Here is a 20086-nt window from a genome sequence, read left to right on the forward strand (position 1 = left end):
AGATTTTAATTTCCAAATAAAAATGAACCTGAAAAGGTTGAGATTTAAAAAAAAAAAAAACAAAATAAAATAGACACTCTGTAATGAGTATATAATCAGAACATTGTTTATCTTACAAACACCAGAGCCAGGAGAGAATGTTGTATATTAATAAGACAACCAAAAATATGAATAACATGAACACAAAATCATTCAAAGAATGAAAAGACATTCCTTAAGACTTGAGAAGGACAGTTGGGGAAGAAATGAAAGGAATTACTGTAAGGTCCAAGTAGGGACCCAAAAGATAAGTGTCCTGAACAGAAGGTCCTGAACAGAAGGTCTCTGACCAGGTAAACAGGATGGTTATTGAGAAAACAGAAGCCTAAAGGGAGGTTTCTATTTACCAGGAAAACCACCACCTCCAAGTGTCTCAGGCAAGGGCATGGAGTTCCCAGTTAATCTGAACAACCTGTGTTAGCTCAAAGACTACAACCCTGCTGATTGTCATATAAAAACCTGCTTGGTTTTTTGCCATTTTTCTGTTCTCTCTGACACCCAACTCACCTGAGAGACAGCTTGGCAGTTTGATCCACCAGTAACCTACCCACAGTGTGGTCCAGTTCTGATTTCACTGTGTTCTCACAATAACCAGCTTACATATAATGTGTGTGTGTGTGTCTGTGTGTGTGTGTGTGTGTGTGTGTGTGTGTGTGTGTATGGAATTAAGTACTACAATTGTCCTTCCTAATAACAAAAATACAAGGTAATCCAGAATATAAAATAAATGTATAAATGATCTGTAAAGTCAGGGTAATCTAATTTCTTAATCGGCACCTTGGGTGCTAATATCGTAAAAATCTACAGGAATGCATTCCACCCAACGGTCTGAGTCCACCTTGCAGCTACCCCTGCTAGTGTGCCACACATATTTGCAGAAGCTATGATGACCTCTAGTTCAGACCAACCATGTGGTGAAAATCTCAATGTGAGTTCTGTCAACAGCACACTGAACTGTGACTGGATTGAGACACACTGTAAAACAGAAGGTGCTCTGAGATAAGAAGTTTCAGTGAAGTCTATCTACTGTGCAGTGTTCTGAGGGTCTCCACAATCACTCAAAGATTCAATGACTTGACAGGAATAAACAAAAATAAAACACAGTCAAAACTATGACTAAGAATTATTAAAGCAAAAGCAACAAAAAAAACTCTTGAGGCCTGGTCCCAGTGAAAGCACACATGAAGTTCCTAGAGACCTCTCCAGTGATAATAGCACAAGTCAAACTAGAATCCTCCAGCAGTGAACTGTAACACTGCATGCAGTACTGGCTGCAGTGTCCACAGTTCTTACTGGAGGCCAGTCAGGTAGGCCTCCTCACACATACCAGAATTTCAGACTCCCAGAGGAAGACTGGTGCCCGTCTTTTAGCACACTGTGTGCACTAGACATCAACACGTGTGCCACTCATCTCTTAAGGGAAGCATCCATTAATGCATGTTCTGAGCTTATAACATTAGCATAATGCAAAATGCATTTAGTCCAACTTCAAAAGTACAGACAGTCTATCACATAGTCTCAACAATATTTTACAGTCCAAATTCAAAGTCTCTTCTGAGATTCATGAAGCCTCTTAACTATAATCCCCTGTAAAATCAAAGTCAAAAAGCAAATCACATACATCCAACATGTATGTACCTTTCCAAAACATGGGTAAGGGAATATAGTGAGGAAATACTGGACCAAAACAAGACTGAAACATAGGAGATGCAAACTCTGCATCTCCATGTCTGACGTCAAAACGTTCTCTAGATCTCCAATTCCTTTTAGCTTTGTTGACTGCAACATACTTCTTTCTATTGGGCTGTGTTTACTGTTAGCAGCATTCCTCAGCAATGTCTCTGGCATCTCCAACATCTTGGGGCCTCCAAGACAATCCAGATTTCAACTTCACATAACGGCCCCTCTAGGCCTCTATTCACAGACACCCCTGACACATGCCGGAACTTAACAGCTTTCCTTAGTATGGAAGCAAATTCTCTTTCCTTAACTCTAAAGCCAAAACAACATGGCCAAAGCTGCCAATTTTTTCTGCTTGCAGGGGCTGGAACACAGCTCTTTTGTTCAGTTACATATCTGCCAGCTTTCTGTCTTCAATGGTTTCCTTCACTGCCTAAGACTGGCTCTCCATGAATTTGCTCTTAGACCAGGCTGGCCTCAAATTCAAGAAATCTGTCAGCCTTCGCCTTCCAAGCGCTGGGACTAACGGCATGCACCATCACACCTGGCTCTAAGCTTTTCTTTCTTTTTTGGTTTTTCGAGACAGGGTTTCTCTGTAGCTTTGGAGCATTTAATAGAACTAGCTCATAGACCAGGCTGGCCTTGAACGCAACAGAGATCTGCCTACCTCTGCCTCTCAAGTGCTGGAATAAAAGGCACGCCACCACCACCTGACTTTTCTTTAATTCTTTTTCACAATTTAGAAACTTAGCTGAGTGGGATCTTGCCCTGAGGTCACCATGTTCTTTATTCCATTTCTTAATCTGTTTATCTCCTTGAACACAAGTCTTAGCTCCATCCACTTCCTGGTACTCAGCTTGCTCCTCTTCATTATAAATCTTCATTAGAGTTACCACTAATAACCACACAACAGAGTCTATACTAGGCTGTTTTGAGATTTTCTCTACTAATAGAATTAATCCAAAATTCTTCACTTTAGCCTCAAGCAGACTCTTCAGACAAGGGCAAAAGATAGCCACTTTCTTTACCCATCTATCATAAGAATAATTTCTAGGCAACATACTAAAATTCTTCTTCTCTGAAACCTCTTGAACTAGGCCCCTACAGTTCAAATCATTCTCAGTACCACTGTCTTCCATGTTCCTACTGGTATGACCCATTAAGTATCAAAACCCAAATTCCCCCAAACAAAAGCTCAGGTCTATCACAACAATACCCCAATTCTTGGTACCAACTGTTGTTAGACTGCAGCTGCTGCGGTGAGGAATGAGTCTCAGAGCTCAACAAACCCACATGGAAGTTTATTAGGAAAAAACTTGGGGTAAGAGGGAGGAAGTGTTGACTAACAGAGAAGGAGGCATGGAAAGGGGGTGAACAGGTGGGCAGAGCTTACAAGGGAAAGCCTGTGCATGCATATAGAGCCCTATGTAGCCACACAATGCATGACATAGGAATATATGGTCGCAGGGCCCCTGTGCTGGCTAGGTGTTTGCTTGAATGCTGGTATCTTAGTTAAAGTTTCAATTGCTGTGAAGAGACACCATGACCACAGCAATTCTTACAAAGTAAAGCATCTAAATGGGTAGCTTACATTTTTCAGAGGTTTAGTCCATTATCATCATGGTGGGACATGATGGCATGCATTCATTTTATCCCGTGAAGTTGGAAAACCTTAGAACTCAAACTTGCCAGGGAAAAATATGAAAACCATGTGCATGACAGTTTAATACATTACACAAAAATCCAAGCTCCAGCTGAATACAAAATGTTAACAGTCAGGAAAGTTCACTCCCAAAACACAAACACAGTTGAAAATTTCAAACCCTATGATTACAACAAATTATATCAAACAGGACTGGAGAGATGGCTCAGAAGGAAAGGGCACTTCCCACCAAGCCTGACAACCTGCGTTAGATTCCCAGAACCCACAAACTGCTGTACACACACACACACGCACACACACACACACACACACGATGTTAAAAAAAAGCTTTTAACATGAAAAATGAAGGACTAACTATCTGATGATAATAATATCTACCCCAAAAGTACCTTGCAAAAGTTTAATCATTACTTAGAGTAACTAAGTATTTAAATAACATTTCCTAACAAAATCATTTATATACATATAAAGAGATGACACATTTGAAATTTTCTCTACATACAATATAAGTATATGTACTCACTTATGTAAGTATATATACTTACTTACAACAGATTTATGTAAGTGCATACATTCATACACATAAATCAACTTAAAGCATAGTATGAGAGTATATGGCAAATATATATACATATTTACCAAAAGCCTAAACAACATGTAATTATACAATTGTACTTATTCTTTGTTAAAATATTAGTTTACCTGTTTGGGAAGTCGGAACAAGGAATTCTTATAGAAAATGTCTTTAGCCTGGCTCCATGTACCATCAATGATGATGATTGTGGAAGGATAAACAGGAGAATCTAATATAAATTCTTCCAAATTAGTAGCTTCAGCCCCTGGATATAATATTAATGTACCAGAGTCCCGGCAAACAGTTGAAAGTTCAATATCTCTAAAACAATAATTTTTAAGATATCTTTATTAGGCATAGGGAAAACAAAAAATTAATACACTTAGTGATTGCCTAAGCAAAGCTGCCCTCTCAAGGAATCTGTCCAATCAAACGGAAGTGCCAGTTCAAAGGTTACCCAAAAGCCTCTGACTCTGGTGCTTGGCATGCTGTCTCCTCAGCCACAGTTCTTCCTGCCAAGTCTTTCCTAGCCAATGACCAGTGACATCGTTTTTAACCCTCCCAAAGAAACGTTTATGTGGAAAAGACCCGCTCCCAACTGCCCGCCAGCCTGCTCACTTACCGCTCTTCACTGAAGCGGCGGCCAATCTTTACTGTGCACTTGTCAGGGGGCAGGCATGCTGCTAGCAGAGGGACCGTGCGCAACACTTTACTTTCCTTTAAAGAAAAATTAAAAGATGGGGTCATTACCCAAGTAAACACTTTAAAACTTTCCTGGAACTGAGTGATCAAGTGCTTGCGCACAGGTACAGGGAACTGAGTGTCAGCAGCAGTGCCGCAGAAAAAAAAAACTTTTCTGAGAAACATTTCGTTTCTAACTTTATATATTTTTACAAATCTTTTACCTAAGACCAGACTTTAAGAAGCAATAACATTTCTCTAATTTATCAGTATTAAACATAACATAAGCACACTTTTAAAACTTATTTAGATATATTTATAGGCTAATGGTTAGAATTTTAAATTATAGGGGGAAAATACTTTATAGATATGTATGCAAATGCCATAATAAAATCCACTGTTATGTATAATTAATACATATTAGCAATAAAGTAAATAAATTATAAATGCACATAAATTTGTGTTAAACTGAATAATTTATTCTGATAAGCTTTTTATTTCAACAGTAATTACATTTTGAACATATCAGCTTGCAAATGATAGCCTGTATCTCTATACCAAAAAAGTAGCAACATATGCAAAATATAAAACAAAGGGCATGTCAAAACGACAAAGACACAAATTTAGAGACTTACTAATGGCCAAATGGAACAGTTTAAGCAACAAATATTAGACTCTAATACAAAATACAAAAGTCTCCACACTGTTACCTGAAAATTAATAACTAATGAGAGAAAGGGAAGTAGTTTTCTTACACAACTCTAAGTCCCCAGTGAAAACACTGCCCACTCCAGAAAGCTTCCTTCCTCCTCCCATGGAAGTGAGCTGCACTTTCAGGATTCAGACCCAAGCACAAAGCTGATCACCATCTGTAGTGATATAACAAATAAAGCTTGCCTGAAGATGACAGTGGGAAGTCAGAGGCCAGGCAGTGGTGGCACACACCTTTAATCCTATCACTTGGGAGACTAAGCAGAAGGATCTCTGTGAGTTCAAGGCCACACTGGACTACTCAAGACTGAATCAGTCTAAAAGAGAAATAGAGCTCACACCTTTGATCCCAGCACTTGGGAGGTGGAGACAGGAGTGATATGACTGGGTGGAGAGAGGAATATAAGACAGGAAGAGACAGGAGCTCATGGCTTTCAGTCTGAGGACTTGTAGAGACAGGATACCCCTTTCGGTCTGAGGATTTCGTAGAGGTAAGAACTAGTGGCTGGCTGCTCTGCTTCTCTGATCTTTCAGCTTACCACCCCAATACTGACTCCAGGTTGTTATTATTAAGACCAATTAGAAATCGCACTACAACAATCAGTGGTTGTCTTCAGCATCCTAGCTTCCACTGCTAAGAACAAGCTTTCTTGTTACCACAACTCTATTTTTAGTCCTGTGGAGGCAACCAGATAGCCCTGTGCTTTAGGTCACGTAATCCACTCCACCACATCTCCTTCCTGGAACCCATCCAAATGGTTTTCAGTCTCATTTTTATGGGAGAACCATGAAACTGTCAAATCTGTTTGTACAAAATAGTGTGCTAAAGTTACATACAAGCAGCCTGGGGAACAAGAGAAAGGCCAGAGTCCCTTTGCTGATAGGGAAGATCAACCTGGATGTACCTGTCCAGTCATAAAACACATCCACAGTGGACAGTCTTAAACTGCTCATCTAAAGTGAGGACTGGGGTTTTGAAAAAACTGTTAAGAGATTTCAAAATACAAAAATTACCACAAATCAATTTTTTTTTTGGTTTTTCGAGACAGGGTTTAAAACTATATTTTGAAGGACATCTAATACCATAGGACAACATAATAATGGAAAAGTACCATATCTGCATCATAATATGGAAACAATAATAACCAAAATTCAGGTTTTAATCCTATATGACCATAACGGTTTGTTTTCTGTAAATGTAAGTTGTACAGTCTTATAATTTTAACTGCAGTAATAATTCAGTGACACAGTTGCCAGAATCATAAGAGCCTGCTGTCGAGTCTGGGAGAGGAGCTGTCAACAAATAATTTGCAACAAAGAAACAGTATTCATCATTCAAAAACAGAAAAGACTAATTAATTTTACATCTTCCTTGTGTCTTTGCATACGCTATACAAAGTTTTTTTTTTTAAGAGGTAAAAGAGTTCTCACTTGGGTTACCACAAATCTGTTTACATCATGCACTGAGTAGTTTTGTATTAACTAATTTATAATTGCCTGTAGTTTCCTAACATCCCCACGTCAAAAATCAAAACTAACAAACATACACACACACTGGCACATATCTAATCCTAAACAGAGTAGAACAATGTTAGCTGAAAAGCCTTACAGATGGCACAGAACAAACTAAAAGGGTTTGTGCTAGCCTCCTAAAAGAAAGAAAATTTTACTTGCATATCCATCTTGTAAGAGTAAAATGTCAAAATAAGTATTTACTCTAGCAAGAAAAGCCATCAGGGAGCCAAGATGCTGATGAGAGTTTTAAAAGCAGTCATTTTTCTCAGCTCTTTATTCACAAAATTGCATCTTTTCATCTTACAATCCTGCTGGAGCTCTAAGTCTCTACCTCACAGCATCAGAATTGTATGAAACATTGTCTCGATCATGTGACTCTCTACTATCATCTAATAGATAAAGCAAATACTTATCAGCAATAGTGGTGCTTCTGAGACACTACACAACAATGAGGAATGGGCATGTGTACATGCATGTGTTCTCTGCTACACTCAGACTCCACTTACAAAGCACTTACTAACTTTAACTCACCTCTGCTGGATGCTGAATGATGTACAAATGGGTGGAGATCTGGAGTGGGTACACTGGTAGATATGGACACAAGCATACTTTCTGGGGCCGGCTAAAGAGCAAAAAAAAAAAAAAAAAGCGAAGAGAAGCTTTAAAATGTGATATAACATTATCCAAATACATCAACATCATGCCATGTTTATATCTAAAGAGATCTGGAAGCTAAGCTACGTGCTTTCAAAATGAAACACCATTAATTCATTTAATGAGACGTTGTAGACATGAAAATTATGAACGAGATGGAAGTAAATTTTCCCCAGCCATAGAAACTCTGGACTTTGCAGGGCACTGAAGTTCAGTCTTGTAGCACTTGTTTAGCGCTTACGAGGCATGAGCTTGGTTCACCTCAAGATAAATAGGTTAATATTAAAGAACTTTAATCAATATTAGTTGTCGCTAGTGGAAAAATGGTCACTAGGTAACCAGGACATTTTCATTCGTGGAGCAATACTTTCATTTACCATAAAGACCAGAAGTCCAGGCGGGCAGTGGTGGCGCACGCCTTTAATCCCAGCACTCGGGAGGCAGAGGCAGGTGGATCTCTGTGAGTTCGAGGCCAGCCTGGTCTACAAGAGCTAGTTCCAGGACAGGCTCTAGAAACTACAGGGAAACCCTGTCTCGAAAAAACCAAAAAAAAGAAAGAAAGACGTATGCTAAACTACAGAGTGCAGGTAAATTGGCTGAAATAGTTATTACAGCAACAAACTCTACAAATACTAAAGACATATCTAAATCCCAGCTTCTCAAACTACAGTTCACAAACCAATATGAGGTCAAATACCTCAACAAGTGAGTCACAAAAGATCTGACAGCGGAAAGGGTTCTTGGTGGTACAATGACCAAAAAGCAACAAAATCAAACACGTAACAGGTCTGAGGTGTGTCTGGTAGCACCTACCATATAGCATTATACATGTTTTCCCTGCAGCCTTGATTCTGAACACATAATATGCATACTTTGCATGCATATTACACCATGCAGCACCATCAAACCTTTGCTTCTTAAAACACCCTGGCTCAATCTCAGACTACTATGTTAGGAAATGCAGGGTTTTTACTGCACATACGATGTTTGTTGTTCTTATAGAAACTTAATGATTTAATTACTGAAAACAAAAATACTCTATCATCATCCCTCAGTACTAAGAGTACTAAATTAATACTGTATTATAAGGTTTGATTTTTGTAAAAAGTGATGTCTGAATTGCTGTTTGTCTTATATAAGATAACTAAATTTCAGCATACAATACATACAATATGGTGTCACATGCCTTTAATTCTAACACTGGGAAGTGAAAGCAGGAAAAACAGGAGTTCAAGGTCAACCTCAGCTATATAGAAAGTTAAAGTCTGAGACTAGCCTGGGACACAAGAGACCATGTCTCAAATTTTTTAAAAAAAATTCTTTTCTGGAGATTAGAACAGAATTTCCAACTATTTCTGAAATAGCCCCAAATATACTTTTGCTGTTTTGTACTATATAGTCATGCATATCTCACACTGATATTTACAAAAATACTCTGAAAATTGCTGAAGATGTTGCATGTTCTTCAGGATCAAATATTCTGCTAAGATTAATTCTGTATGCAAAAACAAACATTTCTATCTCATTAGTATATAAATTTTCTTTCAATTTTAAGAAATGATAAATTTGTATTTATTCCAAAGAACTGTTTTAAAATAAAGTTCTTGATGATTTACTATGGGTAAATATTTGATTTGTATAGTTATATGCACAAAGTGCATAAAATTTTATTAAGTAAAAAAGAGAAGTAACAGGAGGGTTTTTAAAATTTTATTTTTATTTTATGTACTTTTGACTATATGTATGTATATACATCATGGGTGTAAGAAAACAGAAGAGGCCATTGGATTCCCTGGAGCTTGAATTACAAAGGTTACTATCTATCATGTGGGTTCTGGGAACTAACAACCTTGGGTCCCAAGCAAGAGTAGCAGGTATTCTTAACCACCCAAGCTATCTCTTCAACCCCAGCAATGGGAAAGGGCTTAAGAAGCTTTGGTCTACTAGGCCCTCTGCATGCATGTGACATCAGTGTAGCTTGGTCTCTTTGTAAGACTCCTTGCAGTGAGGTCAGGACCTGACCCTGGCGCTTAGCTGGATTTTGGGAACCTGCTCCCCATGCTGAATTACCTTGCCCAGCCTTGATGCAAGGGGAAGAACTTGGTCCTGCCTCAACTTGATGTGCCATGCTTTGTTCAGGCCCATGGGAGGCCTGCCCCTTTCTGAATGGAGGTGGAGGAGTGAGGAGTGGAAGAGGAGGGGGAGTAAATGGAAAGCGGGTGTGGGAGGGTGTTAGGAGAAGAGGATGGAGGTGAAACTGTGGTTGTATGTACAATAAATGAAAAATGTTATTTAATTAAAATAAAATGAAAGAAAGTGAGGGAAGGGAAGGGGAGGGGAGGGGAGGGAAGGGAAGGGAAAGCAGAGGGAGAAAGAGAGAAGGGAGGGAGGGAGGCCAGAGGGAGAAAGAGAGGAGGGAGGGAGGGAGGGAGGGAGGGAGGGAGGGAGGGAGGGAGGAGCGAGCGAGCTCTGGTCTAGATGGTACTTTGCTCAGGGATTAAAACACACGATCCTGGACTGGAGAATGGACTCAGTGGTTAAGAGCACTTTTTTCTCTTGCAGGGAACCCAAGTTCAATTCCTGGCACCTACATGGTAACTCACAACCATCCATAACTACAGTACTAGGGGATCTGATGCCCTCTTCCAGGCATGCAAATGGAATACAGATATGCATGCAGGTTAAACAGTCAAATACATAAAATAATAAAATACATAAATCTTTTTGTTTTGGTTTTGGTTTCTGTTGTTCATATTTTGGACTTTTTGGTTTTTTGAGACAGGGTTTCTCTGTAATGGTTTTGGCTGTCCTGGAACTCACTTTGTACACCAGGGTGAACTAGAACTCACAGAGATCCACCTGCCTCTCTTGTCTCCCAGCTGCTGGGATTAAAGGTATGCACCACCACTGCCTAGCAAAATACATAAATCTTTTTTAATTATTTATTTTTATCTTATTTGGTGTTTTGCCTGCATATATGTCTATGTGAGGGTGTCAGATCTTGGAATTATCTGCCATGTGGGTATTGGGAATTGAACCCAGTTTTCTGGAAGAGCAGTTCTTAATTGGTGAGCCCAAAATGTATAAATCTTAGAACATACACACACACGATTCCAGTCTCTTTCCTTCAACGAATCTTAAATAGATTAACAATCCAAGAAAAACCAATGTACCCATTTTCCTGTTCCCTTTGAGATGATCTGATGTGACTGTCTTGTCCAAGGAGGAAAGCTCTGTCGTGGATATAAACAGATTTACAGGGTGACAAGTCCTTTCGTGCTCACTAGTGTAAAGCTCAGAAAGGAGCAGAGACATTAATGAACCTGAGTACACCAGCAAATGTAGGTCAAGGACTGCTATAATAAAGAACTTTTTGTAAAAGGAGAACTAGAGCAACATTCAAATTCTAAAGATTATAATTTTTCACATGAAATTTATCAAAAATATAAACTAAGATGATCAAAGAAAAATCAAATAAAAATTTGATTCTCTAGCATAACATCAGACAATTTAACATATTCCAATAAATAAGGCAGAATTCATTTTGGAAATGTTTAATAAACATAGACAAATTTTAGCCAAAGAACAGCTACGGTTCTACTAACATTAGCTTTAATATTTTGTAGATAAAAGTCCTAATATTATAGCACCCTGTGCTGCCACAGTGAACATTCATTTCAAACCTTTAGTAGATAAATCACCAATTACACTACATTTTTATAATTATCATTCATCAGCTGTGTTGTGCAGCATTTATTATTAGGTTTAATTTCAATTCTTATGGGCATTTTTACATCATTACAAACCTCGGCATCACTAAAATTCCTTAGTGGCATTGTGAAATCAACTTACTCAAACTACCTTTTATACACACTCCCTCAAAGAACTCAGTGAAAATGTTACATGAGACTAATTTTATTAAAAAAAAAATAAATTGAACCAAAATATTGTAGCTTTTTAAAATTTTATCTTTGAAAAATTGAATATTAAATACAGCTAAGTACAAAAATCAAGTTACCTTCCTAAGGAGGAACCATTAAGTACACTCTAAAAGTCTATTAATAAAATTGGTTCTCAGGAACTGGTTAGGTTCCTGGTCACTTTAAAGCATCAATTTGTATATCACTCAATATGTTGTTTTAAGGGTGGGTCTAACCAGAGAAATGCTCTAAAATGCTCCCTATTTGCAACTATTTCTTCCTCATAGGGCTGAACTCACTAATTATAGTCTTTTTTTTTTTATTAAAAATTTCTATCTCCTCCCCTCCCCCTCCCCCCTTCCACTCATACCCCCACTCCCTCCCTCTCCAGGCCAGAGAGCCATCAGGGTTCCCTTCACTATGTAAAGTCCAAGGTCCTCCCAACTCCCCCCAGGTCCAGGAAGGTGAGCAACCAAACTGACAAGGCTCACACAGAGCCTGTCCATGCCATAGAGTCCAAGCCCATCGCCATTGTCCTTGGTTTCTCAGTCATTCTCCACCGTCAGCCACATTCAGAGAGTCTGGTTTGGTCCCCTGTTCCATCAGTCCCATTCCAACTGGACTTGGTGGTCTCCCGTTAGATCTGTCCCACCGTCTCAATGGGTGAACGCACCCCTCACGGTCCTGACTTCCTTGCTCATGATCTCCCTCCTTTTGCTCCTCATCAGGTCCTTGGGAGCTCAGTCCGGTGCTCCAATGTGGGACTCTGTCTCTATCTCCATCCATCACCAGGTGAAGGTTGTATGGTGATATGCAAGATATTCATTAGTATGGCTATAGGATCTGGACATTTCTGGCTCCCTCTCCTCAGCTGCCCAAGGAACTACCTGGGGGCATCTTCCTGGACACCTGGGAACCCCTGTCTGCCAACCCTAGAATGGCTCCCTTAATTAAGATATATATATTTCCCTGTTCCCACATCCACCCTTCCTATATCCCAACCATCCCACTCCCCCAAGCTCTCCCCATCCTCCACTTAACACTTTTCTCTCCCCATCCCCCCCTTACGGGGGTGAGGTGGAATGTGGGTAGTCTTTTACATTTCTTTAAAGTCTTACTTGCATTTCTGAGCTTTTAGATAATTGAGACTGTGATTCAGCTACAAGCCTAGGAGGCCAGGAAGTGAAATGTGGCAGTTTAAATGAGATACTCCTAGTAATCGGTGGATATGGATAGTAATCCTGAGGACCTGGCCCCAGTTTATAGCTTTTCGGAGGATTAGGAGGTATGGTCTTGCTGGAGGAAGGATGTCATTGGGGATAGAGTTGGGGTACGCTTTCTACTTCCTGTTTGGTATTGGCATCATCATCACCTAGGAGACACATTAAACTGGATTGCTGAGCCTGCCCATCACCTCACTGAGTTTCTGACAGAAAAAGCCTGGGAATCTGTATTTCTGACAAGTTTGTGGGGGACACTGATGCTGCAGGTGGGCATGGAGAAGAGAGGGTGGTCTCAGATGCACTCCCCTATAAGCATCCACCCTGCAGGATTTTTCTTTCCCACTGAATGACTTGAATTCACTCCTATCTAAATGCTGCCTACTGATTCATTCCTGCATCTGAAGACTGTCAAAGCCTTTTGAATTTTTAAAGAAGCAGTTACCAAAGAACAAACAACAAAACAGTGAACGAATAAGTCAGTGAAACCATTTTCTCTTCATGAAAATATGACCTTTCCTAGCCAACCAGTTCAGTTGCCCTGACAACTCTATCACTAGGCAACCCTGCAAATGATTAAAACCCACAACTGATACAATGTATATTGGCTGGAAAACTATAAAGCCCTGACCAGTATACCACACTTTGGAGTTTCCTGAAGTGGAGCCCTAGAAACTTGCTAAAGTTATGAGCTGCTAGCTCCTGTGGACGTGAAGCTATCATCTCTAGCAGTGCTGTGTGGAACACATCACCGTGTACCTGTGCCAGACTGCTACTCTAGACTGCCACAAAGACTACAGCAGAAAAGAAGAACCTAGGCTGCTCTGATGCAAACTATCATTCCTGTCCTATATGTTCCTGGTATCAAGAGTGGCCTACAGCCGAGAAGTCTAAACTTCCTCCATTTTACAAGCCGGGTCCAAGTTTTAGTTTCTTAAACAAAGGACTATTAATCAAAACACAGTCACAACAGAGATAAGGAAGAGAACACATACAAGGTCTGAGTCAGCCCCACAGTATCTCATAGCAATGACCAAATTTGACAGTTCCAGTAACCCCCTTGAAACTTACCCAAGTATGTCCAAAGAGTAAAACCTCGGCCTATCAAAAACGTACTAGTATAACTGCTACCCGTTTAACCAATTATATTTGAGATGACCTAACTCTTCCTGAAGTTCCCCTGGTTGTGCTTTAAAAGGAGCCTTCACACTCCTCTCAGAGTTATTACCATTTTGTACAGGTGAATGGCCCACATGCTGGTAAAGAAAAGCTCTTTGCTTTTACATACTATCTGAGTCTAGAGTCTCCTTCAGCATGTTCTCAGACCCCTACATTGCCAGGCAATGGTGGCACATACCTTTAATCCCAGCACTTGGGAGGCAGGAAGGCGGATCTCCGAATTTAAGTCCAGTCTGGTATAATAAAGAGTGAGTTTCAGGACAGCCAGGGCTACACAGAGAAATCTTGAAAAACCAAGGGGTAGGGAACTATAGTTGTCTATTTTCCAGAATACTTCATTAATCCAACTTATCTCCAGGACCTGATTCTTCATCTTATCTGCTGCAATACACTATTCTAGACAACCTATTCTAGGAAATGGTTTTATTGTGTAAACATGTGTCTGAAATGTATAAGCAATAGTAATCTGATCTCCAAAAATTTATATCATCTCCACAGCAAACTGTGTACCTATGTTTTGTTTGAGACCAAGTCCTCTAGTCCTGTTTGGCACTAAACACATTTATACCAAGCCATCCTCAAACATGTGAGGATCTTGGCTCTGCCACCAAAAGTGCTAGTATTGTGTGCTTTACCATAACCTGCCACCACAGGGCCCATTTATGATGTGGGGATTTCTGACTCACACCAAACTGTGATTACCTGAGGATGCCATGTAATTCTTAATCTTCCTGCCTTTCCAAGAGCTGGGACTAGAGCTGAATAATCAACTTCCAGCCCCTTATCCTACATATGTTGATTACCATTTGAGATCATATTAATATAATGCAGGGGCTTTGCTACAGTGTCAGATACAGGACAACAAGATCTGGCCTCCTCTTTTTGTTGCTGTTTCTAACACTGGCATAGCAGGATCTTAAACAGTGCTTGGTGTATGAAGGAATATCTCTACATTCCCTCTTACCTCCACACTGGGATGCTTTCCTTCTCTTACAAAATTTCCTATCCCGCCGGGCGGTGGTGGCGCACGCCTTTAATCCCAGCACTCGGGAGGCAGAGGCAGGCGGATCTCTGAGTTCGAGGCCAGCCTGGTCTACAAGAGCTAGATCCAGGATAGGCTCTAGAAACTACAGGGAAACCCTGTCTCGAAAAACCAAAAAAAAAAAAATTTCCTATCCCATCCCTTCATTTTCTTACACATATTTCATACCTCCTTCATGTTCTCTACAGTACTTACGCAATTCATTCTACAATAAATGAAAACCCATATTTCTGGTCCCTGTTAGAATATTCTGTGACCAACTTAATAAATGGTAAGATGTAAGAGGGAAAACTGCTACTGAAGAAAACAGCTAAGCATTTTGAGTAAACATTCTAAGTGTGATGTAAGCTAAAATTAATTGCTTTGTCTCATGCTTTGGTAACCTCATACCTCATAAAACAGCATTACCTATGTATTTAACCTTAGTCTATAGTAACCTAATTCTAATTATAATAACTATAGCTTTTTTGTATGAATGTGTATGTGAGCACATATGTGTGCAAGTGCATACATGTGCATATGGAGGCAAGTTGGCAACTTAAGGCATCTTTCCTCAGGAGCTATCCACACTAGTTTTTGAGACATGGTCTCCACCCACTTGGACCTTGCCAAGTAGACTGGTTGGCCTACCTCCATTTTCCTACATCTTGAAGCTGGCATGTGCCAACACACCCAGCTTTGTTTTTTCATTTGTTTGTTTTGTTTGACTTGCTTGCTTGCTTGCATGGTTTTAGTTCTGTTTTGACATAGGGTCTCTCTATGGAGTCCTGGCTATTCCAGAACTCTATGTAGACCAAGCTGGTCTTAAACTCACAGAGATCTATCTGCCTCTGCATCAACAGTGTGTGTCACCACTCCCAGCAACAGCAGATTTTTCCTAGGAGCTCTAGGAATCAAACTCAGGTTCTCATGCATGTATAATAAGTACTTTAACAACTGAGTCATCTTTCCAGTCCCAAACCATAGTTCTTTAAAACATCTTATCATTTCAACTGACCAATTCTATATTTAGTGAGTTGCTTTATAATAAGAATTTGTGTCTGTTACCTTAAATACTTTCTCTCTCTGCAGCACATGCAGTAATGATGACTAACTGTTCAGTAAGTGCAGAGTAATTGTCTGCACTCTTAACTCTTTGAAAAAGAAAGAATAAAAAGCTATATATATAAACTTAAACCTGAAGGTTATTTTATATTATATTTTGGATAAATAATACATTAAACAAAAACTCATAGCTGCATATATTAAATAATTTGATCAATTCCCTATTTTGATATATATTACATGTATATATTAAATGTTAGATGTGTATCTAACTATAATATAATGAGCAAAGAACTGGATTTTTCCATTCACCACCTTTATAATGCATTGTAAATACATTGTTTTTCCACTCAATGGGGTTTATCTTCTTTAAAAATCTATATAACCCAATAAATTTTAATTATATTCTTAAAACATGAATGGAAACTACAAGGAATTTTCCTAAGTCTTAGTGAGTGGTGTTGTAATAAGCTTTTGGGGGTAAGATACATGGTAAACCAAAAGCCCCGCATCCAGAGATGGCGTATATAAAAGCTCCGCATCCAGGGATGGCATATATAAAAGCCCCGTATTCAGAGATGGTGTATATAAAAGCCCCGCATCCAGAGATGGCGTATATAAAAGCCCCGTATTCAGAGATGGTGTATATAAAAGCCCCGCATCCAGAGATGGCGTATATAAAAGCCCCGCATCCAGGGATGGCGTATATAAAAGCCCCGCATCCAGAGATGGCATATATAAAAGCCCCGCATCCAGAGATGGCGTATATAAAAGCCCCGCATCCAGGGATGGCGTATATAAAAGCCTCGCATCCAGGGATGGCGTATATAAAAGCCCCGCATCCAGAGATGGCGTATATAAAAGCCCCGCATCCAGGGATGGCGTATATAAAAGCCTCGCATCCAGGGATGGCGTATATAAAAGCCCCGCATCCAGGGATGGCGTATATAAAAGCCTCGCATCCAGGGATGGCGTATATAAAAGCCCCCCCCCCCCCGCATCCAGAGATATAAAAGTCCTAGCCATTGTGACCACTGTGAAAAGACACCGTGACCAAGGCAGGCCATAAAAGAAAGCATTTAACCTTGAGTTTGTGATTACAGAGGGTCAGAGTCCAAGACCTACACAGCAGGGAGCATGGCAGGTATAACCCTGGAACAGTGGCTGAGAGCTCACACGGGGAAACAAAGCAGGGAGGCGAAGAGACAATGGGAATGGTAGAGTCCGCCCCCAGTGATGACCTCCTCTAACAAGGCCACACCTCCTAATCCTTCCAAACTGTTCTAGCAACTGGGGACCAGTTATTTAAACACATGAACCTATGGGAGCCATCTTCATTCAAACCACCACAGCAACTATACAAAGGCCCTACCACACTGAAATAACAAAAAGAGAAACCAAAAGGGACTGAGAACCTTATCATCCATATCCAGCTAACTATGATTTACTTTCTGTTCTTTTAAGAAAAACAGATAGATGGATGATAGACAAACAGTGGGTGGGGATGGATGGATAGATGGATGGAACAGTCTGAGGGACATATGTGAGTAAAAGAGAGAGCTCTCACCTAGTAAGCATCTACAATACCCCGGTTTTGATGCCTAAGACAGGAGAAACAAAAAAGATGGCAAGTAGTTGTCTTAGTAGCAAATTAATCAGTGTCTCCTCTGCAAACGCTTCTTCTATACTTCCATAATTTTTTAATATTACTTATACATGTTTTCCTCCATATTAATTTTCTAAAGGAAACAATTTTAATCACTTTATATGCCATAAAGTGTTCATTATTAATCAGATATTGGACACTGAATAAATAATGACTGAAAAAAATTTAAAACTACATGCTCCCTCCACCTCCCCACCCCACTCCCAAAAAAGACTGTTTTTTATTTTCTTCTAGTACTGAGGATCAAACCAGGCCCTGTGCATGCTAAAAGTGGTGCCCCCTAGGTCATATTTCCAGCCCATATATGACAGGATGCAAGTCTCCGTGGAATAGTACAGCAGAAGCCCATGTTCCCTCCTTCAGGCCAACTAAAGGGAGAAACACCCATCCCCACTGATAAGTAGTCAAAGGTTAAAAGTAAAAAGCTATTTTCCAAAGACCAACATAGAGTGAGAGGATCATGTTACTAGAAAACACTTTCATTTGCTGATTCTTTCATCTTTTCTTTTCAAAAACTCTATATTTTAAAATGAGTTTTTTATTTTCCTAACTTTATTTATAAGCCTATTTCCTCAAAAAAATATAGATTGGAATTGAGAACCTTTTTCTTTGAAGTAAAAAAAAAAAAAGTATCTTAAAGCTTAGTTTAGTGTTAGTTTATTGCATGAGAACCCAATGTTATAAATAACCTATGGATTTGATGTTATCTTACCCAAACGTGTTTTTGTTAGTTTAAGTAGTTTTGACCAACTCAACATTCGCATTAAACAAAGACCCACTGAGAGCTCCAGGTGACACCCCCCAGAAGGGGGAATTGAGTTACAGTCATCTGCAGAGTAACAGGAACTCATAAGGCCTCCGGATCTGGGGAGGGAGGGATATCCTAACAATAAAGAGTCTGGGTAACAAGCAAAGCACGAATTCATAGATGATAATAAGAGTGAGATTTCACAGAGGAAAAAGGAAGGGTAGGAAGTCAAAGAAGAGAAGGGGAAGGTGAGGCAGAGGGACTTGTGACAGGAGAGGTGCCATGCGAACATCCTCCTGTGAAAGGCAGCAGCGCCACTAGCGTGCAAGGAGAAACTGCAGGCTCACGTGAGTTAACAGCGTCCTCAGAAAAACACACTGCAGGAGCCGCAACAGCTCTCGTTTCCAAACAGATGCCTTTAGTTAGGGCACCGCACTGAGTCCATATGCCTGACGCTCATGAAATTTTACGTGCAGTTTATGTAAGCTGTTTTAGGCTCTACGTGGATAGCACTAAAACAGCTGGAAAAAAAAAAAACCTTAGACATTGCAAGAGAGCTAGAAGAAAAAGGTCAATACCCAAGTATCCATAAATAAAATAGCTAAAAGTAACAGAGGATATGAGGCTGAATAGCAGAACAGGTAAGAGGAAGTAAACAGCACAGTACAGAGAACAGGAGGAAAGGAAATAGTTCAAGGGCTGAGGAGATGGCCGGTGTGTAGAAGCACTTGCTGCGCAAAAATCAAGACTTGAGTTCAGAATCTCAGAGCCCACGTAAAGCCAGGCACAGCCCACATATCTATAGAATCCCAGTGCTCCTAAGAGGATAGGGGAGGAAGCCGGGGAGGTCAGGTAGCCTTGATTACACAGCAGCGAACAGTGAGAGCCTGTCTCAAAACAACAGTTAAGGACCTGCACCCAAGGCTGTCCTCTGATCTCTGACACGTGCACCATGGCACATGCATACCCACACTCAAACATGCACACACATTTATTTGCATAGATGCAAACAAAGAAAGAACAGAGAGGGAGAAGGGGAGAGGGGAGTTAGTTCAAATTTGGAAAAAACAAAAAGGATAGAGAATCTGCCTTCATGACAATTAAGTTCAACCCTGAGATAGAGGATTTCATACAGCAGGGAGAAGGCAAGAGATTCTCAAAGGGGAAAAAAATTAGCAGAACAAAGGTGGAAAGTCAAACATAAACAGCTGTTTAGGAGGAGCAGTTCCAGATAACAAGGTGTGAATGAACACATACAAAGTGGCAGAGAAAGGCGCAAATCAACAGACTGGGGATTAAGTTGCAGGCCTTTGGGCAGTAAATTCAGGAGTTTGAACCCTTTGCCTTTACCTAAAATACAAGCACAGATCTCCAGGAAAAGAATTACATGAGTAGGCCCGGATATTGAGTTGGTCTGATGATGAAATGCGAGCTGGGAACCATGAGTACAGAACTGTAAAAATTCCTAACAGTACATCAGTGAGAAAAAACAGGTAACAAAGAATAGCGTAAGCCGCTTGTTTCTTGTGGAGCTTGAAGTAGTGAGTCCCTCCACTGCTCTGTGCTCCTCAAGCTCACCATCCATGCTACAGTACAATCTGCCTCACGTGTTTCTCCTCTGGAGCTCCTGATGACAACAGGCACGTTCCATTCATCTTCACACTGCCTACTGAACTCAGTCATGCTCTTCCTCAAGAAAAGCCACTACTGATTCACATCGACCTAGATTCTAAGACATGGACTAACCTAA

The 20086-nt window shown here is 40.1% G+C and overlaps 1 protein-coding gene across 3 annotated transcripts in view; it reads right to left on the bottom strand.

The window, feature by feature from the left end:
• Positions 1-20086, bottom strand: part of Dtwd2 (DTW domain containing 2) — a 122805-nt gene that overhangs the window by 16366 nt on the left and 86353 nt on the right. For all 3 annotated transcript variants that reach the window (XM_038330217.1, XM_038330218.1, XM_038330216.1), the window contains 3 exons: positions 7395-7485; positions 4579-4673; positions 4085-4277 (listed from right to left, as the gene is read on the bottom strand). In XM_038330217.1, the coding sequence (XP_038186145.1) occupies positions 4085-4277; positions 4579-4673; positions 7395-7485 (379 nt within the window). The remainder of the gene's footprint in view (positions 1-4084; positions 4278-4578; positions 4674-7394; positions 7486-20086) is intronic.

Source organism: Arvicola amphibius, chromosome 5, assembly GCF_903992535.2.
Source record: "Arvicola amphibius chromosome 5, mArvAmp1.2, whole genome shotgun sequence".
Taxonomy (NCBI): domain Eukaryota; kingdom Metazoa; phylum Chordata; class Mammalia; order Rodentia; family Cricetidae; genus Arvicola; species Arvicola amphibius.